This window comes from Passer montanus, unplaced genomic scaffold (genome assembly GCF_014805655.1).
Source record: "Passer montanus isolate IOZ18808 unplaced genomic scaffold, ASM1480565v1 scaffold19, whole genome shotgun sequence".
Classification (NCBI taxonomy): domain Eukaryota; kingdom Metazoa; phylum Chordata; class Aves; order Passeriformes; family Passeridae; genus Passer; species Passer montanus.
In genome coordinates this window covers 6,190,548-6,215,083 of record NW_024366480.1, presented here as the reverse complement: position 1 = coordinate 6,215,083, position 24,536 = coordinate 6,190,548, and the positions used below count along the sequence as shown (strand labels likewise).

Below are 24,536 nucleotides of genomic sequence, written 5' to 3'. Positions count from 1 at the left end.
TTTGGCTGCTACGTAAATGAAATGCACTAATAATCAACAAAAGTATTTTCATATTAGAAGTGGAAATTTAGTTGTATTCTGGTATTTCTTGTCATCTTCCCTTTATTATCTATATGCTTAGAATTTAAAGGGCATGTAATAATATACAGTGTGCTATTATATGCATATCCATAAAGCTGCATAAAATAACCTTTTTATTATTGATATTAATAAAATACACAAGGCCCTGACCTCTAACTCCCTAAAGCAGAAAATACCCCACTAGATCTATTTACAAAGGTAAAATAAAATAAGGAAAAAGTACAGTACTGCTCTGTGAGTTCTCTGAAGCTGAATAGTGTCTGAAGTAAGTCCACGACACTGTGACTGCCATCAACAAGCCATAAGAACCACTAGTGATGGAGGCAAAATATTTTCTCCTTCTGTGTCCAGCAAGGAAATTACCAAGACTGCAATACTTTCACTCATAACAATGACATTTGACATCCCACCTTCTCAACATCCCTGCAAAACCAAACAGGGAGCCTGACATCTACTTACCAATCATGCCCTTATGTCTGTACCCACATTTTCCTCCAATGACTGTGAACGCAGATATCATAATTCTATGTAAGCATTATGCACATATACTTCTTTTAAGAAATACTTTGCAGTTTTTTGTTGTGCAAATGAAATCAAAAACAAGCTCCTCCACAGACCTTTGATATTAGGATGGCACATGTGTTTTGTTAAAAATTCAGATTTTTTTGTCAGTGCATACAAAGAAGGAACAAAAACCTTCAGCACCACCAAAGGCTTCAGCACATTGTATAGCTAATGGAGGTATCCTGTAGGACAGCAGATGCTGCACTTTTCTGACTGTCCAGGTGGAACAGACTTAGTAAATTTACTCAATTTTCTTTTTAATAGTATGTGGAAAAAAGCCCCTTGCAATCTAAAATATATGCCCCAAGTTAACCTTTGGCCTACTAAACAACTTGTTCTCTGACCCAAACCAAATTACACTCATATTCTAATGCAGCAGTGTTTAAACTTCTTATGGGGTTTGACCTCTGTCTCATTAGGGTCCTTGATGCTGTATTTCTGTGGTTCAATGTACCATTACATTGCCTGAAGTTGCAGGGGAAAAAAAAGTATTTGCTAGCTGAAAACTCTCTTGCTGGGAAAAATATGGTATCAAGGATCTCACAGAACAATCAAGAAAAATAATCCTGTCACCAAACAAAAATTTAAGTACCCTTCTGTTGCAACAATTGACTTTTCCTCTATGTTAAAAATTAGAATGCTTACTTTAAATTAGCAAAATTAATTAAAAACTGCCTTCAATTTTTCCTAGTGGTTTTATGTAACCCTTTTACAATGTTTGTATTTTCAGTAAATGGCACATACATCAGCTAAACAAGCCACCCCAGTATCAGGGAAATAAGCAACCAGTTATGTGTTTACTGACTTATTTTATGTGAATTATGGGGCTCAGCAGCCAGTGGAAGCCCCAGAAGGCTCGAGCACAGCCCTCTGCCTCCAGCCCTGACTTCTGCCCTGCCCTCTCCTCTGTGCTGCCTTTCCTCAAGCTTCTATTAATAAATTAACTACATGACACAATTTCAGTGTGGGCAGCTGTCATTTTAACTAATATCATTCTGTAAATCCACCCTAGCAGGCTTTCTTCTCTATTGTGATTGGAGAATAGACTTTTTGGGCAGCTTTCAAAAGCCACATCTCTTTGAGCAAGGTCCTGTTCCTTAGCTGTGTGGAGCAGCGCTCCCCTGAAATTCCCTCCACCCACTCCCTGTATTTTTGTACACCAAAGAAAATGACAATTCTCAGATCTCACCCTTAGGCAACATCCTCCCTAGCAAGGATTTTGTTATAGTCGCTCAGTGGGCACCGACTGTGATTTCACTTACAGAGAGATGGAGGCTTTTTAAGGCACTCCATCTCCTGTGTCTGCACTACCAGCACAATTAACGGGAGCACCCTGTGGAATCACTTAGGGAGCTGTCACGCAGTGCCTGTGCCACCGCGCTGGGGCAAGGATGGGCTCTTCCTCCTCCTGCAGCCCCTCAGAAATAACGAAGGGCATAAACCACTCGGTGAGGCCAGGCAGAGGAGGGAATAACATCAGTAAATCACTAATGGAAATGCAAAACCAAACGCTGCCTCACACAAACTGAGAAGACGGCTGGCTTAAAAATGTGCGAGTCACTGCCTGCAGCCACCTCCCTTTTGGCAGCCATAGCCGACCCCAGCCCATCTTCCCGTGCACCAGCACCCATCCCCGGCCCTCCAAGGGGCAGCCTGCAAAGCGATCGTGTCCTAAATTAGGATTTGCAGCAGGAGACGTGCCCCACGGCTGCCACCTGGCCGGCAGCACGCTCCGTGGGACGCAACGCAACCCGAGCGGCCCAGACACACGTTACACATGTTGGCTTTCCTGCACAGTGTTATCCTGTGGTGCTCTGCAATCAATTACTGTTATACCACCATCATTAATAATTTTCTTAATGAAAATGATTCTGTTGATCTCCGTTGTATTTTAATTATCAGAGTTAAGCATAATTACACTGCAGCTCTGAGCTGGCATGTAGACTCCTTTAGGGCGCAATTTTGTTTTAACACACTGATAATGTAATTTTACATTGTGTCAGTTGTTTAGTTATTATCCAGTCGTACAATTCCGCTGTATTCCTGATAACAGATAATAACCTTAGCACCTCCTATATCCTGAAGTCATTTAAAAAGCAATATTGGAATTTCACAACTAGCTAACTTAATCGCCTTATGATTTTATAATTCTCACAGCTAAATATTTGTACAGACACCCTGTTTTAACAATGCCACTAAACATACAGTAGCCATACATTTCACATAAATGGCTTAAATAATATCTAAAAAAATGTCTGTTCATGAGCATGGCTTTTAGTCTGTGCAACTGTGGTCTCTACACTGTTTCTATTCTGGTCAGTCATAATTTATTTTTTAAAATCCTTGCCGTTCCAGTGAAAGATTTGCAATAAATAAATATCCCAGCTCCTCTTAACTGTGGTCTTAGAGATTTTCCACGTCTGGTGCACAACTTAGGCAAAAATGCTTCTAAAGTACACAATGTAGCAATGATGATACAGTTCATGCATTAATACTTCCTGCCACTGCTACTTGCTTAAATTATGCTGAAGGTTTTTTTTTCTTTTAAAGAATATATATTTCTAAATAAGCTTTAATTCATAGAAACTGTTTCTTAAATCTCAATTTCTAGGGCATATCTCAAATTACTGAATAGACTTTCTGAAAGTCCATTTTTGAAACAAGAGAGAATTTTACGGTAAATATTAAAACAAAACCAGCATTCCTTTTGAATGTAATCACAGTAGTAAAAGTTTTCTTTAAAAAAATGGAATGGAATAATGGCATGTGCCATGAGTACCCAGCTTGTATCAGAATTTGCAAAATGGGATACTAATTAACTATCCCCAATGAACTGCTTTTCTCTTTTCTAACTTGTCCTAGTATTGGAGAAATGTAGTTATAAAAAATACCGGTAGTGATCCTAGATAAAATTGAATAATTAGGGTAGCACTTATTTCAAGTACTGAATATTTATTCCATAGCTATTCACTTCGGATGTACTCTGATGCATGATTGTAAATAACTGGTTTCTTTATCTAAAGATTTGTACAGAAGATGACTTGTGATTGGACTGTAATAATTTAGAAATATAATCCTATATGCGTGCATCATAAATAATAAATAAATAAATAAATAAATATGCACATATATATGCACACATACGTTTTGTTTGTTTGCCTAGGGAAAATGTGAAGTATTTTACACAGAGGACAGCATTGAAGGCAAATAGGGACTTAGCCAGCTCAAATTCTCTTTCAATAGAACCTACACTCTAGGCTCCTGTCCCTGCAATTATTCTGTGTGCAATATGTGGGTGACTACAGTGCTTGCAGCCTCTAGTGAATTGGAAAGCAGGCTGACATTCCTATGTTCTCCTGAAGGATCTGGGGAAAATTCTGCTCTCAAAGATATCTCTGTAATGACCTAAAAGGAAATATGGCATGTGCTTCTGAGTCAGCAACTGATCAACCAGTACTATGTACTGTTAGCCCATTCTAAACTTATCTTCGTTTTAGAAATGTGCCAATTTACTCCACTCATCTCATCTTGAGTTTAGTATGGAAAACAGTTCCCAGGTGACCAAATCTGCTACATGGACAATTCCACACATTTGTTCAGCTAATTGCTTTCAGAAATAACAACGTATTGCTAAGCAAACTAACAAAATTATACACATGCAACTACAACATAACATCGAATTACAGCTACATGCCAGCTGACACTGTTTCATTAGAAGTAATGGCACTATAGGAGACAGAAAGCTAACACAAATCAAAGAAATGTAATCTGGAATGATGAGATACAAATTGAAGGGAGAAACATTATTCTATTTATTTATTTTACCATCTTCTATTTGACATTGTTTTGTGATCCAAGCCAATTAATCTTTCTAGTACAAAAATCCCAGCAGAGCTCAAGGCAAGGGTAGACGCTTAATGACCGACAGAGCAGCACCCTCAGAGTGCAAAGAGAGGAACAGAACACAGTGAAAGCAAAGCACATATACAACTTACTTCCTGCATTAGTTTAGTGAAGCAGCAGGTTTTTAACATGTATTTATCATCAAATTTATGCTCAACTTTAGTTATAATATGCATCTGTGGTAGAGACATAGAATTCACCTTGAGTACTGTTCAGCTGTCTCATCATACCTTGTTAACCAAGCACCAAGATAACTGGCATGATCACTGAAACAAAATCCATCACCTTTGAATGAAAACACTAATATTTGGGTTAATCAGATTGCATCAAACTGAAGTCCTTATTATTTAAAAAAAAAAAGTTGTATTTCAATAGAATAAATGAGACAGGACCAAAACTGTGTAATGAATTAGTTAATGCTTGTAAAATATTTTGAAGATGAAAAGTCCAACTGGTAAATATGTGCTAAGAATTATTACAGCTACAGAAATAATATAATACTTAATAAGACATCATCCTATAGGAATTTGTAGGAGCTATCTTTTAGAGTGAAAGTACGTTCCCATTACATGAAGAAGTTTTTGCAGAAAAGTTTCCTTGTGTATTCAATATTATGAATATTATGCATTATGAATGCGGCTCTAGATTCATGAAAAAAGCTTCAGTGTGTTTGATACTTTGCTGCTTCTTCCACTTGGGCTGCAATCAGCAAGCTGTGAAGGCAGGGCAGCTCAACCCTTTTTAGATCTGAGCCCAGTTCTCTAGTACTGCAGGTGTTTCAGGTTGTAGAATGAATGTGTTGACATTCTGTAATTATAATAGAAAGAATTTATAAGACCCTGGTGTGCGACTCATTTTTAACATGCAAATTCCCTGTTTTCAGCGTTTCAACTTTCAAAGGCTTGTGGCAGTTTAAAGGCAATCCTCTTATAAGTGTATAAATTGCAATGATTATAGGAACAAGTTGTAATTGTTTCTAGTAAGTTTTTAGGAGTCTTTGATGTTATGATTAGTGTTTTTGTATGTTAATATATTGATATGGGTGCTTATTTGCCTGGATGCTTGTATGCTGAAATGGTCACTAGGTTGCCTCAGCAAACAAATCTTTGATCTCAGTAGGTCTGTTTGGTTAGAAATAAAACCTAAAAGAAATTAAACAAGAACAGTGCATGTTCTAAAGTATTCACAAAGTGCTGAGACTGGTGATTGAAATACAAGGAAGAAAAGTCATAGTTTTGCAACCTGATCTGTAGGGTAAATGCCAAACACAGCTACACTGAGTTATTTTTGTTCCATGTATTCAAGTGGTGTTTTGTTTCTCTCTTTTTTAAACATATTGTAATGATTCTGTAGCTGCATTTAGAAAGCTTTCACAGTGACTGCACCAGAGTGGTGCATAGTCCATGGTGCTATGGACTGAACTCAAGGCTCTTTGTGTTGTTTCAAGATGCAAGACAAAAACCTGTGTACCTTGAACCAAAGGAGCTGTTAGATGTGGTGGGTTAGATAAAGCATCTTTGGCATGCAGACTTGTAAGAACTCGTACTGACTTGAACAAATCTGAAAATTCATATAAGACACAAGTGATATCCATTGCCACTCACTAGTACACTCCAGTGAAGCATCATCACATCTTGCTGCCATGCAGAGACTGGAATGTCAGAGGTAACAACCCTGAAATTTTCCATTTATCTTATGCTACCATGATGACATAAAGTTTTTTCATAGTCAAATCAAATTCTCATTCTTCACATGACACTGGATTTCAGTTAGTAGCGTACAATGTAATGTAAACCAGAGAAATTATATCCAGTATGCCCAAAAAAAAAAGTCAAAAAGAATTCACCTATTCAAAGTGTATAGGTTTCACTGATGTTTCCCAGAGCACTGACTCTCAGAGAGAAATGGATAGTGTGTATTATGCCAGCTGATGTCCTTCAGTGTTTATAAAGCATTTAATAAACTATAGGTACCATGTGGGTTTTTATATCACTAGAAGAAAAAAAAAGGCAAAACCAGAACATGGAAGAAAAATGGGAACAAAACCTGACATCAATGGGAGACTTAGTATTAATTTTCCTATTATGCAACAGGTACATATTTATCTCAGTAGCTTACACAAGAAAGTAAAGAAAAAAATCAGTTTGTGTTTACCTTTGCTGTACACAATGCAGTTGTTTTTGTTGTCTTCTACTCCTTGCCAAGTCACATCCAGCAGCCACTTGGGGCCAGCAGTCAGTACCATGGGGACTGAAGTCTTTGTCTTCTGTAGGAAGGATGATAACAAACAGATGCCATTTGTTCACCTTGATTAAGAACTTGAATAATAATGGTAATAATCATTTTATTTGCAAACAACAAAATCTCGAAACCCATAAGCCAAAGTCATTCCCCTGCTCCAGGATTTTTTTAAAGAAGACACAAGCAAGAAGCTTTAGTTCTTTCATTGATTGAATGGTGAAACTATTATCAAGGATTTTTCTGAATGATATTGGATCAGATCTCCAAGATTACACAGATCTCTGGTGGCTGAGAATTATAAAGGGAATGCAGATGACTTTCACAGCAAAGAGCCAAGTGTTTAGAAGTGAACTTTAGATACATTGTACCTCATTATCAATGGGATCTCACTATTTCCTGAAACAGACAGGAAAGAATTTAAAGAATTGGTATCCATTTCAAAGATCTGTCCTTAAACATCTGTATTATCATAGGAAATTGTTCTGAATGGAGAATGGAATTTTTCCCTCCTTTGCTATGTGTTGATGTGTTATTTTACTATGTCTGAAATAGTAATAATGCTAATGATTCACTGCAAAAAGACTATAAAATCAGTTGTATGAATACATTCAAAGACTTAAACGTAAAGTGTGATGTCATCACACCTGAAAGGCATGCAGACAATTTACCATCTCCTGTCTGCATTTTGGATTCTATACTTAAGAGATTTATTATTTGAAACAATAAGACAGAGGCCTGAAATTTATTAACACATAACTCGTTTACTAATCAAATGGCAAAAATCCTGTGGGTAATCCTGAGTTTGTCAGTAAGTGGCACTTAAGATTTCTATCATAGACAGCTCTTCTCCTCTGCATCCAGAATAAAACCACAAAAGAGAGTACAAAATAAAACATCACAACATAACTTTTAATTATTTTTTCTGGGATTTAATCCTGTCTAAGGCATTCCAACATTTTGTAAGAGACTTTAATTATTTTTATACTCCACCAATAATTCTCTAGTTGTCTCATCCTATTTTTTATTGTATATTCTGTATTACTGACCAAAATAAAAAAATTAAGATACAGAAAATCCTATTTTCATGGACATTCCAGATGCTTTGCCAACATTTATTATTGATAAGTATTCTAGAAATGTAGTGAAGAATAAAAACAGTTACCACAGAACATATTACATTCACAAAATATACTTGAAAATATCTATTGAAAATAAGATATTGCTTAAAATATTTTAGTTATATAATATTAAATCAATAATATTAAATAACATATATTTACTATAATTACATTAATGTATTAATAAAGATGACAGAAAAATATTGTGTCACAGGTCTTCATATTTTTGTGGAGTTTTTATCTGTTTAGACTGCAATACTGTTTTATCAAGTACACTACTTCTTACTTAATTTTCATTTTAGATTTTACATTTTTCATACAAATGATTGTGCATAAGTCACAGTTTTCTATGCACTCCATGGCATTATTCATCTTCCCTATGTATTGGGAAAAAAGCAATTAGAAATCATGAATGAAATTAGGAAAAAGGAAGGTAACATCCAGCAAAAATGCACCTACCTAGTGCAAAAATACTGAAGCAAGAGACATGCAATGCTTCAACAGGAAGTTGTAGAGTGTATGTTTTGCTTATATGGAGTATTACAAGAGTTAACCCAGCTGCATGCACTTGTATTCTTAATTTAAATTCTAATAAATAAACAAAACAATTTTATTTTTTTTTTAAATTTGGCTAAGTTTCTATGCAAATTGTCAAGAAGCCTGGTATTATCAGTTCATTAAATCAGTGTAAAGCATATACATACAGACTATGTAGAAAATAATGACATAAACAAGGCAAGAACTGAAAAAGTGATGCAACAGATGAGATGAAAGGTAATCAAAGTATCACCTCTATCTTCTATCCTGGAAAAGTCTGAACTTTACTGCAATTTACACCGAAAGCAGTACTAAGACTGCCATGGAAACGATTTAGAGTGGCTTTCCTCACTCAGCTGAGAATCACACCCAAATTGAATACAAGCTGTAGCAAGAATGTTGGCAGCTGTGGCTGCATAGCAATAATGAAGAGGAGGATCAGGACACACTCCAATACTTGCTGCATTTCTCCAAGTGCCATTTCAGTCAAGCCTTTAACATGTTTTTGTGCTTATATGTGCTTTCAGTCTCCGGTAATCCCAAGTAAAATCAAAAGACAGTGAAATATTATCCAGCTAGGAGACTTTTCCAAGTACACCACAAATTATTAAGACATTCAAAAAAGGTGGGTTTTTTTTTTTTCCAAAGTTGGAGGCCAAGTTAAACAGAACAAACCAAAATTCTATCTTTTAAGTGCAGAAGGGATCATCTATTTAATTTTCACAAGATCTAATTCCTATTTCTGGTTTACTTCTTTCCAGACGTCTGACATTTCATTGTGTCTCTTCCATCTCTAAGGGTATTATCTGCATTAAGGTGGTATCAAAAAGCCTCAAATAATATCAGGATCTTCTTGTGCTGGGCAATAGTTTATCTACATAGACAGGACAAATAATATGTCCTGGGAAAGGATTATACTTAACCACATACTGCTGAGGAAGAATGAGATACAGAGATACCGTTTGACTTTCTCATGGAGATTAATTTCTCCTTTAGTAAGTGGTAGGCTTAGTCCCAGGCCACTGCCCCAGTTTTCTCCAGACAAGGAGAGGGGCCCAGGCCTCATCCCTTCTGAGGTGAAGCAGCGGTGGCAGCAGGTAGACTGAGCACCAGCAGTCAGCATGTGTGTCTGCTTTGCCATTTCCTATTTACAGGGCTTTTTTGGACTTAAAGAACTCCATGGTTATCACTAAATTAGCTTCCAGGTCAGCTTGGCAGCTGAACTTGTAATCAGCTCTGCAGCTGTAAGTGGCCTCTAAACACTAGAGATAGGCTGGAGGAAGAACAGGGTGTTTCATCTCACAGCTCTGCTAGCCCAGAACTACTGGTGGACACCTCAAAAGAATTTCCCATTCTCCCATAGCTCTGCTCCCAAGCTGCACAGATATGTAAATAAACTTATTTTAATATGAAAGCAAAACTTCACAAGACCCCAGCTGCTTGTAAAGCTTGGCAGCTCCACTGAGGGATACCAGCAGTGGCTTCCCTTTGATGCACCTTACTGGCATATTGTGTGAGCTGTAAGGCAGGTCAGGACCACGGCAGCAGTTCTTGGGGTCTGGCATCCTGTGAGGTTTATGCATTCATAGGTGCTCACCACTGGTGCTCTTGTTGTGCCTTATTACATAGTAAGAACTGAAGCAAGCCTGCTGATTCAGGAAAGGCCATTTCCTTAAAATGGTTAAAATGAAAAGACCCCAGTCCAAGATAACAAGAAGCTATGGTTAAATCAGTCATGCCTTTATCACCTCAAGATTAGACTACTGCAATGCGCTATACCTGAGGCTACATTTTAAATCCATTTGAAAGCTGAAGCGGGTGCAGAATGCGGCAACCCGCTTCTAAAGCAGGATATCGTGCTTTGAGCGCATTACACCAGGGCTTTTTAATTTGCACTAAGTGCCTGTGGAATTTAAGGCACTGGTTACAACCTCTGAAGTCCAGAACCTGTCTATTTGAGATACCTAATTGAACCTGCCAGGTCCTTTGTCTCAATGGTACAACCGCAGCTGAGAACCACCAAGGAACATGAAAAAGGCCTTTCTTGGCTGGACACCGAAGAAAGTCTTGGCAGGGCAACATGTTCTTCATGACAGCTCTTTTACCTTTGGGACATCATCCTACTTGAATTAAAGTACGTTCATGCTCTCAAAGAGTTCTATGAAAACCACCCTGTAATTCATAAGATTTATTTGTCATACTGCAAAATTGAGCTGATCATTCCCAAAATAGTGAAGGTAGGTGTTACCTACTTTACACTCTTTTGTTTGGGTTTTTTTTAAAGTGCTAGCAGGAATATCTAGCTTAAGAAATGTACCTTTTTACACACATGAAAAAAGTTTCCTTGATACAGAAGCAACAACATTTCCACTGTTTACATATAAGACTTCAAAAACCAAACATAATTTTATTTGTCCCTCTGAAAGAGCTGCTACACATTACACAAAAGCTTACAAAACATTCTCCCTGCTGCCCAAGTATAATCACGGGGACCTGCTAACATAGGTGTCTGTAAGATGGGGCCATACAGTAATTACCTCACATTTTTCAAACAAGGGCACAATATAGACCCACAGTATTGTTCACTGCTCTACGCTAGGTAACTGTACATTCTACACTTGAGCAATGTTTCCCTGAAAATGCAATTTCTGCTAATGTTTTCATGCCATAACTAGACAAATTTGACAAGGACAAGCAGGGTCAAAACTGTGATCTCTCAGGGAACAATTAGAATTAGCTAATGAGGATAAAAGAGGTCAGGCAGGCATCCACTTTTCACTAACCTTTGAGACAACTGGACAAACAAGAGAGGTAGCCCTCAATAAGTGTTTATATTCAGTCAAGAGGTTAATGGAGATAAAAATAGCCATCACACCAGGCCGAAAATAGTTTTGCACTCTTGCTAAATGGAATCAATGCTGACAAGTAACATTAGATGGGCTCTTCACTGCAAAGATTTCTAACATATGATGTGTGTGGCCTTGCAGAAACTTGAGGAACGCCCATGCTGAAGAAAAATACAGTATGATCAAGTTGTTTGAAATCTATGAAATTCTGATGTCAAATGCCTGATCACTGCTAGCTGTTTCTTCAGAAGCTGTGCTACTGAGCTCATGTTCAGTAAGTCACTGTGACATGACCATCCTGTCCCAGGCATGGTGTTCCAAGAAGTGTTCAACATTATTTAAGGAGATGTACTGATACTCAAAGGCTTTGTTTCTTACTTACTGTATTTTGATTCCTGCAAACAGATTTTCTTCCTAAATCTTCCAAAGAGTCTGAGTTCCCATGAAAGATACAGAATGTTACCAGAATATCTTCATGAACTTGGAGAAAGTTCCAATGCCCCCTCGGCAGAGTTAGTTTATATAGTCAATTAAAACCAAGAGTGTACTGGGAGGAGAGCTGTAAACATATCTCAGGTGCCTTCAGATACGAGTCTGGGCTAGCAAAACACCAGTTAATACACTGACAGAGGTTTCTTCTTTGAAATTAAATTTTAATTCAGTTGGATCATCACAGGGTTGACATGTTGAAACTGCAGAACATCCCCTCTTGAGAGGCTGAGTTCACCTTAGATGATCACCATACTCAATTCAGCAAGCTTAGTAAGCTCATCAAATCAATTCAGTTGGGAAAAGCTCCTAAGGGTCATTCTGGACAGAGCAATAACAGGTATCTGTATAGGTCTCAGACTATCTCTGATTAATTAATATTTGTTTTAAGATGTTTTTGAATAATAAGAAGAGTGGTAACTCCATTTAATCACCTCTCACACTGACTGTCTAAATGCATTTCTTTACCTTATAACTGATTAGAAATTCACGAAGCTGTAAGCCAATCCCATCCAAACAGCCCAATGGACAGACAGAGATCCCCATTTTTTGTTCATTTGTATGCAATCAGCTGGACTGCCTTTCACTTCCTGTAGCTTCCCTGAAAACACTTATCTTTTTCCAAGGAGCATTCAGTCTTGGAAGGATACTTATCTCAAGGGCTTTTCTGGAACACCTGCCAGTCAAGGCCCATGGCAGCACTTCACAGTGCCACAGCTTTCTTTGCTAGACATGCAGAGGCAACTCCTTTCCACTAATACAACATAATGTATGCAGTTAATTTCACCTAAATCTTCACACAGCATGGAATAACTGTTTCAGTTACTACTTTACAACCTTATGGGATCCAGGATTTCAGAGGAGTGTTCAAGGATCTGTAGATCTGTACAAATTGTTACTTGTGATGGGCCATGAAACTAGTGATGAAGAAAAGAAGTATCTATTTCCCACTATCTTTTTTTGGTGATAGTAGAAGAAAAATATTGGTAACAGTTGAAGAGGCTGTGGTCAAACCAAAGCCTTTTTAAATGTTTCAAACACACACACACAAAAAAAAGGGGGGGGGTGTGGAATGTGCACACAGATGGAATCCCAAAAGACAGCTGGGATTCCCTGCAACTGAGAAACCCTGCTGTTTACCCCAAGGGATCATCACTTGTCAAGTGACAAGACTGAACATACATTTCACTATGTATCACTATGTACATTTCATCCACAAAAAACCTAAAGAAGACCAAAGAAATTATTCAAACAAAAAAACCCCACCTCCTAGCTATGTTAATATTTTCCAACATTTGTCAGGATTTTAATATGATTTCAAAACTTTTATTACTATCAAATGTGATTGCCTAATGCAAATTAAATGTGTGCTAAACATGAGGTTCAATTCATTTTACCTAACTAGAGTGCATTTTTTCCAAATCTGTAAAATAAACATAAATCAAATGTCATTGTAATTTAGGTACAAAGTAAGGCTGTCAAAATCAACTTCAACTTGTTCTTTTTAATTCGGGATACCCTTGGAACCTATCTTCAAACTCTTCCCCAGTTCTAAACACTTCAAAATAAATCCATATTCTGGAATACCTGGATCTAGCCAAGTCCTGGTGATTGCTTCTGTCTGCTTTTGTGGTCCTGGAGAAGGTGACAAGCAACTGATTGGAACAGGAATGGAAAAGCTGGAAAATGAATCTCTGAACGCTCAGTGATCTTCCACTGCCCACATCACTCTGTCTTTACAGGCTTTCTACTGCAGTCCTTCCTTCCTCTGAAGCCTTCATCTGTCTTCACCCCATAGTTGCTGTTCCCCTGCCCTTTCCTCCCTGTTCTTTGTCCCCATGTTATAAATACCTGACTATGTATAGATAACTTCCTTTCTCAAAGAGCATGGAATGGATAGCACGGTATTTTGCCATCACTCTCTTTACTTCACTTTTTCATTTTACTTTTACTTTTCAATTTTCCTTTTACTCTCTTTCCTGTTCATTTTGTTCTTTGGGAAAGCAGTGTACATATGTATTGTGTGTTTACACAATATGACCAGAAGCAGGAAATCATATTTTGTGCTATGATTAGCATAAATGTGCTGAGAATATTCTGAAAATTGGCAATTCTGAGCGAATCATCTCTGTTGTGGTGAATTGATACCTGTGTGTAGTATGAGCACTGTCAGTGTGTCAGAGTGCTCAGGTATCTGCCATGGGTGTTGAACCTTCCTGCTTTACTGTAAAAGTGAATACTTTGGATAATACCATTTCAGAGCTGACATGAACCTGTACCGATGAAATCACACACTATATAACTTATCTTTAGACAAGATATAATGCAGAGCTGCTTGCACACTTTCACACTGAATTATCGGTGCATTTTTCCTACTGGGATAACCTCACTGTTATAAATTACTGTGTACTCTAAGAATTTAATCTCTCTTTCTACTAATGAAGCCATGTTGATATTTGCCAGTAAACACTTTCTGAATGCACTCTCTTGAACGTAACTTATTTCACTTTTGCCAAACGCTTCTCACATAAGACAGATGAACACTCTGCTCAGTATGGCTCAGCTGCAATTCTGCAAACATCGAATTTAGTCTGGACAGGCTGACGTGGGATAAACCATCAATCCCTGGTAGGCTCCTGACAATTGGACTCTCACTTTGCACAAGTATCATTTGGGCTTGGGGCAGTTAATGTGACAATAGGTATTTCAGAGGATCAAGGGGACAGTTCTAGAGGTTTTTCTAGAAGACATGAAGTATTTTATATTGCATATGGATTAATTCTGCCTGGTCCCATGGCCTAGCTATTTACACCAAAGCTATCCAAAATGATTGCTGTATCTCCAGTTTAGTTTAGTGTGGTACTGAATAATTTCTAGTTTAAAGCAATTTTTTTGTTATACTTTTTTTAATCCTGCAATGGATTATTTAAATCACCTTTCAGAGAAGTCCAAATTTCATGTGTCATGTGTTTTACCTCAGGAATAGAAAAAGGGGTAATGATAGAACAAGGGGGGAATGGCTTTAAACTGAAGGAGAGTAGGCTTAGATTAGCTACAAAGAAGAAATGCTTCATAATGAGAATGGTAAGGCACTGGCACAGGTTGCTCAAACAGTAAGATTCCCTTCATCTGGAAGTGTTCCAGGCCAGGCTGGATGGGGCACTGAGCAGCCCGGTCCACTGCAAGGTCTCCCTACCTCAGACAAGGGGGTTGGAAGTGGAAGATCTTTAAGGCCCATTCCCACCCAAACCATTCCATGATTTTATGCATCCATTAAAAATACAAAAAACAAACAAACAAAAACAAAAAAAGGGGCATGCATAAAGCCTTCTATAAATCATCCATTACACAGAACTACAGAATAGCTAGTTACAGATTCTGCTTATTATATATTTTTATTACTTTGTTTGGAACTGCAACTCAGGTTGTGTATTTTACATTAGGAAAGTGAATGTTTGTGCCACGAATGGTGAATAAGTCACACTTTAGCAGTAGTAAAAGATAACTTTTTTTTTTAATTTCAATCTTTTTTTTTCCTTCTCCCTAAAGAGAGAGAGAGAAAAAAGTTCTTTGTATATGCTTGTCCCATATTTTAACTGTATAAACGAATGCAGCTCTACTAGGATTACATTTCCAATGAATATTGTGAGGTCTTTATGAAATACACACTCAATACAAAGGCATTGTACTCAGTGCTGTAGGTATTGCATTGTAATTCTCTTGGTGATGCATTACACAATACTTGAACTTCACTGGTGCGCACACTGAATGCACACAAAATATTATATATAAATTCCCCTCTAATTTGAAACAGAATTGGGGAATAGAAAAGAATCTATGCCTTTCTTGAGGATTTAAAAAAGATTTTTATGCATCCCTTTATTAGCTATTTATATATATATATATCTTTACTAAGAGGAAACGTGGTACTTTAAAGTAAGAGCATAAATCCAACATGCAATCCTCTGCCCAAGTTTTATGTTTTTTAAGATCGAATAATCATTTAAGGCAGAAGTTTAACATATGATTCAACAACCAGAAGCCTATATGTATGACTTTGATTAATTATTTTTAGTTCGGTTAAAACATCACAGTTTATCTCCTTTTAAGATTATCCTTGACATATTTAGAAATCCTAATGCAGATTTTATGGCCCACACCTATCCCTGATGGTGCTAATGGACTAGGCATAATGAATCATTCTAATTTGGATGAAAGGACCACACAACATTGTGGCAGTCCTTTAGAGAATTAAGGCTCAATTCTGATCTTCCAGACTTATGAATGCATTTTTGGGATTAGGCCGCGTATCTGTACATCTGTTGAGTCTCAAGGGGTGTATACTCAGCTAAGTATTCTGACCTTCCAATGTACTGTATCAAATGTGTGGCCTTGGGATATGAAAGGATTTGATTACAACTGTATTTTAACACTGATTTAATATATAATTATGGGGTAAAACCTAATTCCTCCTTACATCCTCATGTAGAAAATTCCATCACTATTAAGCAGACACTGGGATATTTTTTCCCCAGCGAGTGTGATAGTAAATGGAAGAAATTGAAACACCCACCCAGGATAATGTAAAATCAAGGACAATCTTCTTAGGGATGGCTTTAAAATCAGCTTCTTGTGTCCATAAAGAAACAAACTTAAATGGTCTTCTGCAAGTGTGTTGCTAGTTGGTACACTGTTGCATTATGCATGATACTTGACAGTTTTTGTACAAAAAAATGAAACAAGGTTCCTTTAGTGATTCTTATTATTACTCTATGCTTTCTTGTTCACAAGTAATGAGGAAAGCAATTATCTTTGCACACACACTATATATGCAACACTGATAGAAAAGTTTATAAATAATTGGAATTATCTGGTTATTATCTATTCACTTATAATTTCTGTTTTTCTAGTATATCAAAAAATGAATGTTGTAAAATTTCCTTTAGCTGGTTAAACTTTCACAAGGTATGTTTTGTGTTTTCACTTTTTTTTTTTAAATTCCATTGAAAACCCCTTCCCAAATATTATCAGTGTAAAACCCCTCAAAATATTGAAATAGACTTCAAAAGAAAATCAGTTCAATAGATTTCAAGGTATGACTGTGCAGTATTTTAGGGACTTAATTTTTTTCTATACCATCAAATATTGCATAGATTTTAAAATAAACAATAGTGGTATTAAGTAACTGATTAATATGAGGATTTCAGAGAAAATACTTTCCAAAATTCTGTGTTTTCACATCAATACAATCTGTCACAGATCTGAATTACAGATTCATGGTGCTTACATTTTCTTTATCTTTTCAGAAAGCTTGGACCAAGAAGATGAACTGAGCAGAGCAGCACCTTTACCTTGCAAACAGTCACTTTCTTCCAGTTGAAGAATATGCTACACATAATCAGGCAATTTTTCCCCCACTGACTGCCTTAAAAGCATGAGGATTTTATTTCACTGTTCTCACACAAAAATTAAAATTTCCCTAACATGCCCAATGACAGATTAAAAGTATCTCCAGGTTTTGTAGTTTGTATGACATTGTTGTGTAATGCAACTCTCATTTAAATTGTTTCAGTGTACTGATTATATGCAGCATGACTGAGAACTGCAAGTACCCAAGCTTCCATGAAAAAAAAGTTTCAAAAGAATGTGTGAAGGTCCTTCACTGGGACTGGAGATAAAGATGGAGAATCCAGCAGCAGGACTGGTGAGTACAGGGCTGTGGTTCCAGTAAGACTCAACAAACAGCTCAGATGAGAATCTAAAGTCCAGGAAAACAGCCTGGAGCTTCGAGATTAGCTTTCTCACACTGTTCCTGAGTTAAGCCAGTACAAGCATCATCATGAATGCATAATTATGATTACGCACTCTACTATTGCATAATAGATCTTAACATCTGGAAACAAAGAAGTAGCATAGGAATGTTGTTTTCAGGCTTCTGGTTTTGAACACAATGAAGTTAAGGGTAAAAGACTTTCCATAAGGAAAAACAGTTCCAAGAATATGTGTTTTACTTGGAAATTTCATACAGATAGTTATGAAACATTTACACATAAAAGAAGGGGTAAAAGGGAGATAGGGACCCAGTGCTATGTTTATAATTTGAAAATAACAATGAACAAAGCCCAAGCCCCTCTCATACTAACATATTTTAGGGAACTAAAAAAACCCACTATCACTTGAATAAGTAACAATAGACAAAGAAACTGGAAGCTTGACAAGTTTACTTAAAGGATCTTTTTCTCAGAAAGAAATAAATTTGATTTTTTGAAATTCTTTGCAGCAAGAACTTCCCTATGCACAAAATTTCATTTCTGGGACTGATGGATATACACAGGCTGCTATCCCATGTTTAAATGACAGTGTTGATAAAAGGATGATTGCTTAAAGGGAGCTGATGGATTCATTCACTTTCATGTGTAGAAACAACACAGTGTGAATTTGATGAATGCAGTAACTGGGTACATCTATGACTGAAGACTGCTGGTATCAAGCTCTTGTCAGTTTATCGATGAAGCCACTTCGGGCCAGCAGTGTTGGAGCTCAGTGTTCTCTAACAGGACACCTTGGGACCTGCAACAACTCTGAGATCACAAATCCAAGGAGTGGTTCTCAAGAGGGAGTGGGCTGGCTTTCAAAAGTAGGGAGCATCAAAAAGAACAAATTTGCACACAGGTCCTATACAGGGGTCAGATTAATTTTGTTGTTTTTGCTGTATGAAATGAAAACTCACAGTGGTAATAAGTCAAGCTGAGTACCACCACATTTCAGACTGAATTTAAGTGATTAGAAAACTATTCTACTGTTGGCTAAGACCAGTTTCACAAAAAATTACTACTTAATTCCAAAAGGTAATTTTTCCTTGAAGGTCTTCCCTGCTTCAAAGAACACCCAATCCAATCCAATAAAATCAAATTCTTTATCCTTCCAGTAAAATTTTTGAATGAATTTTCAGATACCTGAGAAAGAAAAAAGAAAAAAGAAAAAGAAAAAAAGAGACAGCTTCTAAATGTTCTTAGCACTTCAAGATACCAATGAAGCCAATAAAAGGGAAAGAAAGACCCTCAGTTGTGTGTTTTGGAGCCAAAAAAGCAACCTAACACCACAAAGCACCAGAGGTAAATCAAGCTGGCAAAGAGCAAAAGCTTTAGAAATTGGCAGAATCAGAGCAGAGCAGCCTATCAAACCCTACAAGTCAGTACAACTTTACACCAGAATTTCTCTTCTTATCACAGAATTAGGCATTAAAATGCCACACTGTTGCAGCCACCATATCCTTTCAAACAACCACCTCATATCACTTGGCACTAAGTGGCAGCAGCTGCTCAAGGCAGACTTGAATCTGGCCTTCCAGCTGAGCAGGGCTTTTTCCCTGCTCCCAAGAGATATCACCCTTAGGTGAGGTGTGAAGCTGCCACCAGTGTGAGACATTGGTCTTCTCTGGCAGCCTCCAAGATTCAGGGTTACTGCAAACTGTGCGCAGGTGCTGCTGTGGTCGCCACAAGCCCTCTCAGCTTTTCAGGGAAGGAAATGACCAGTTGCATGATTCTCACCAGTCAGATCCTCTTTGCACATTGAAGGGAGGTGATCACATCTGCAGAGCCTCTGAGAGCTCCTGCTGATTCTGAGAAGAGTTGGATGATGGAAATCTGCCTCTTCACTTCTCCACTGCAGAGGTGACCTTTGATCAAACTTTCTTTTACTAAGCTGTGGATGGTGAACAAGTAAACGCAAGCTACAACATCAAACAAAAGAAGCAGTGCTTAAACCCAGAGCTGGTGGTGTCATGGCTTTAGGTTCACATCAGCCTCTGGAAGGAAAAAAGGGATGCTCAGGACTAAGTGCTCCTGCTCCATGCAGCTCAGGGACATTCAGCCCCTGCTCCTTGAAAGTTCAAGTGAAACTTGATTTACAGCCACACCTTGGGCAGCAGGCAAGTGCTGGGAGAGCTGAGAGAGATCTGGACAAAGAGTGATGGGAGGCAGAGGCAGGGGGCAGTGGGTTCCCTTAGTATTATAAAAATGCATCTTATTCTGTTTTTAATCAACGAACCTTATCCAGCAATCAAGGCAGATATATAATAAGCTGAGCTACTCTGTAAATCTAAACATTTCCCACAAATAGAAAAGATACAGCCTGAGCTCTCTGATTGTTACTACGGCAACTATCTAAAATGAAAATCTTGTTAACCCTTTGCATGCTGTAGCCACCCATGCATCAGTGTTAGCTGACTTCTGTGCACTTATCTCTCCTTTTTCCCCCTCAAGAAATTCATAATTGTATTGCTTCACAGTAGTTATGCTCTGGTTATCCTGTTTGAGACTGAAAGAACTGTGATAGGTGGTAGTTTCATAGGTACAGCTGAGTTTTGTTACTTGCTCATTACTGGGATTATAGTTCAAAAAACAACTAAGAAAACAGAAGAGAAAATCCTTAGATTACTCCAAAAGGCCTGGGATTTTGATTAAAACCTTGACAACTGGAATGGGATGTTTTCTAATAAACCACACTCCCGCCTTTTTCCTATTAGTTATGAAATGATTTGACTGCAAAAAGCACATTTTTCAGAGGAATTATATCTCTATATGTATGATAAACAGGCTACTTTTCAAACACTTTTTTAAAGCTTCTCTTCCTTAAGTACTTCACAGAAGACTGCCAGGAATTTTAACAAAATAATATGTTAACCACAGTGCATTGAAAATTAATGGACAGGTATTTGACTTGAAAAATTCCCTAAATGCAACAAAAAATTAGACAAAAAGAAAACTGATTTTCTGATTTTTACAAGTCACAGATAATATTACAATCAAATTTATACTTGTATGTACCTGGATATTCAAGACACTTTCATTATAATATCTATTTGGCAGCATTATGACAAAGTGAAACACTGCAGTTCTTACATCTTCGACATTTCATCACTGAAAACAACAGAAACCATGGAAATTTTTCTATATTCAAAGTAAAAGAAGCAGGACGTGGTCCATAGACATCAATTCTACTGATTCTTTTACCTTCTATCTACCCTGTAATCAACAGAGACCCTTCAGTACTGGACAGAAATAGAATTTTATGGAATTTATGGAATTTCCACTTGTTATTACCAAGAGTGAAATGCTTAATTGATATTTTACAGAATTACTTCATTCACTTCAACATGGATAATTTTAAAAGATCATTACTTGGATATTTATGTAGAATCGAACAACACATATATTAATAAACAACATACTTTTCTACATAAAAGCAAAATTTACATATAAATGAGCCCATATAATTTGAAGTGACTGAAGTAGTGTGCAAATTATCTTAAGATCTTGAATGGTGTCCACATTAAACTGAAGGTTATCAAGCTTTCAATACACTAAAAAAAGACACCATTTACAATAACATATTAGTTAAATATCAGTACTACAACACTCATTTTTATTAAAAAGAAACACTGACTAATTTTAAATTTACCTAGAATTGTTTGAAAGTTTGAGAAAATAATTGGTTTTAAAAGGAAACTGGATTCCCTTAATAAAAGTATATGACAGAGAATGATGCTAGAAACCTTATTATGTGCTCCTCTAATTTACAGAAAATTGAACCCATTAAAGTGGACAAGATCACTTCTTCCTTCTTAATAAGCACCTATGTGAAAAAAGAGCTCACAGACTTTTCCTGTACTGTAAATAAACCAAAGAACAGATTGATGGCACTGGGCAAAAACAACATTTCTTGTCTGATCCAAATTGTTTTAACAGTTTAATGTTGATAATTTAATATTTTTAATAAGAATGAGTAAGGTGCATAACACATGTAAGGATGGTGCTGGAATGCACACAGGTAAGAAAATGTTTGCTAGGAGAATGACTTGAAATAGTTTTTCTGACTCAGGATGTGTTCCAATCATATTTTTCAACTTCTGAAACATTTCCAATTTTTCTGTAATTAATATGATAAATAGTATTCAAAGCAACTTACCTTTCACATTTTTTCGAAATCTATTTCATAAAGTCAAATGGACTACATTTTCTAGAGTCAAATTCCAAATTTACAAGACTATAATCACTAGATTAATCCTAAAGGCTTTTCAGACATCAAGTCTATTTATCAGTATTGGCTTATTTCCCAGGAATATGACCAAAATAATCTAGAAATGTACTGGCTAGTCAACATACTACACATAATTCTAGGAAGGGATAACAATCCTAATTTTCCACTGTTTTATTTCAAGTAAGATTATATTCTTTTAAAAAAGCAACATCACTATTTATTTATTTATTATTCCTACAATTCCACCTTGTTTCCATATTACCTTTAAATTGCTGAGATTCCAAAACTGGCCTGCTAACCAACTGACTTGAGGTCCCTGTATCTCCTACCAGGTTCCCAACACATTTGGCTTTGCTATAGTTGTATATAATTATTTTGTAAGGGAAAGATTATTTGTATGTGATTTATTTGTCCAGGTCAATTACAAAGACTTGTCTTCTTTGGGACAAACTAGGGTAAAATATTTTCTTCCCTGAAGAATCTTTAAAGACCTGGGAGAACTTCACCACATGTCCCCCAGAGAAGTCGTCCCTTCTTGTGGGTATTTGCCCTTCTTGATCAGGCCCAAAAAGAGTCATGGAGCTTACAGCAGGTAAAGGGCTTTTTACAAAAATTCAAAAGAAAGAGAGTATCATGTCCTGCACACAGTAATGGTGAGGTGGGAGAATCTGCTCTGTTACTAGAAATTGCTCAGTAAACCTAAATAATGCAGCACACAACTAACTCATCATCTGGCTGCCCATCTCCATTTCTTTAAACTTAATCTTAAATATTTCCTAAAGCCTAATGAGCAAAAACTTTTGATAAAGCTATAGCTAACAGCCAACTTTGGCAGTTATCACTGTGAAAAAATCAGCTGAGCAAGGTATATTTCCAACAGAAGCAAAGCTTCAGATGATTGTCATGTGTAATCACTTGGTAGTTTCTCATTGATGTGTAACTAATGGCAGCAGAGAAGAATCATAAAAAAGGTGAACTGCTGCAATCTACTGATGGATTAAAGAAAACTTCATGGAAATATATTATGCAGTAATGAAAAAAGCAGTCTTTCCAATTGTGGTAAATTTTTAAGAACATATGATAATTATAGAGAATACAAAAAATGTTTCAATCCTGAATGATTATATTATGAACCCTTTAAGTGTTTTCTTTAAACTTAAAGTATACAAAATAAAATATTCAGTGTAGTTCCATGCAAATGCCAGGTTCAAGACGAACAGTTCACAAAGGCTATCAAATCTGTCCAGGCAGATCTGTTTGGTTCTGCAGCCTCATCTGTAGTTCCATAACAGACAAGCAAATAGACAACAGGTCATATTTTACTTTCAGTAGCAAACACAACATTCCCATTGACATCAAAAGGAATTGCACCTGTGATTCAGATAACAGAATTAAAACCAATCTTTGCAGATCATCTTTTTTTTGGAGTTTCTTGACTGTCAGCAATTTTATGATGTTATTAATGTCATTTTGAATTTAAAGGGAAAAAATGTTGCTACACTTACCTACTCCCCACCCAACACATCCTGTCCCCAAACTATCAAGCCTGATCCTTGAAATATTTATCTCTGCATTATTTCAGCTCAAAATATCAGAGAAGTCAGCAGGAGTTGCTGTGGGACAGCCTTCAAGGATTACAGGCTGTGGATATCATAAGCATTTACCTATAGGAGGAAAATAAATTTCTATTCCATTGTACTTTATAAAAGTTACGTTATTGGAAGTAAAACCTACCTCAATTTCCTTTACATATACCACCAGTATTCACAGTCCATAGACATTCCAGGACTAGTAAGGAATTCATAATTCCACTAAGGAATACATTCAATTTCTTTTGGGTTTTTTTGTGGGTTTTTTTTTTTTGTTTGTTTGGTTTTTTTTTTCCAGAAAATAATTACCAGTAAAAGGAATAACAATCAGCTTAATCAGAGCATTGAAAACAACAAAATGGACACACCCTGATCTCAGTGACACATCATTATTCATACCTACAAATCCATAATATATCTATGTAATATATGAAAAGACTGTTATTGGAGAAAAATGGATGTAACCAAAAATGTACCAACTAAATACTCAAGAAGAAGACTAAAAGCTAGGATACTAAAATAATGACAGCATTAGAAGCATAATAGGGCATAATTAACTCAGAGAAGGATGCCAATACAATATAAATAAATGCAGTGACAACCACTTCATTCTAGTAACTAGATGCTAAGTGCATCCTTGTATGTTGTCCAGCATCATGCTTCAAGTGCTCAAACCAGGAGATTCAGGTCTTTACATTCATATACTTTTCCCTGTACGTTTTCTGCAGCTAAGAATGATGATGTATTTAGAGATTATGCTCATGGATACCTGCAATGCCATATTTTTCTTGAGTACATGTACTTTGCCAAAAGCTTCTCTACTTCTGTCCCATTTCCTGCACCAATGTTAAAAAACATATGTATTTCAACATCCCTACAGAGTTACAGATTTAAATCCTTACTTAAGAAGGTAAAAAGTTTGCTCAGGCAAAGTCTTGTTACCATCACGCCTTCTATACTCAGGAAACAACAGACCCTGCCCAAAGGAATTGCAAAGGAGGGAACAAGCAGAGCCCATACTCCACAATCTATTTAAAGCTAACTATAATTTTTTTTCTACAGTTATCTCAGAGTATCTCTGTTTTAAGTACTAATGGTCAGCTAGGCTTTATCTTTGGAAATTCATG

General features: G+C 36.7%; 1 protein-coding gene across 2 annotated transcripts in view; it reads right to left on the bottom strand.

The window, feature by feature from the left end:
* ZFPM2 (zinc finger protein, FOG family member 2) overlaps positions 1-24,536 on the bottom strand; it is a 308,548-nt gene that overhangs the window by 106,654 nt on the left and 177,358 nt on the right. For both annotated transcript variants that reach the window (XM_039706304.1, XM_039706305.1), the window contains one exon: positions 6,703-6,814. In XM_039706304.1, coding sequence (XP_039562238.1) covers positions 6,703-6,814 — 112 coding nt within the window. The remainder of the gene's footprint in view (positions 1-6,702; positions 6,815-24,536) is intronic.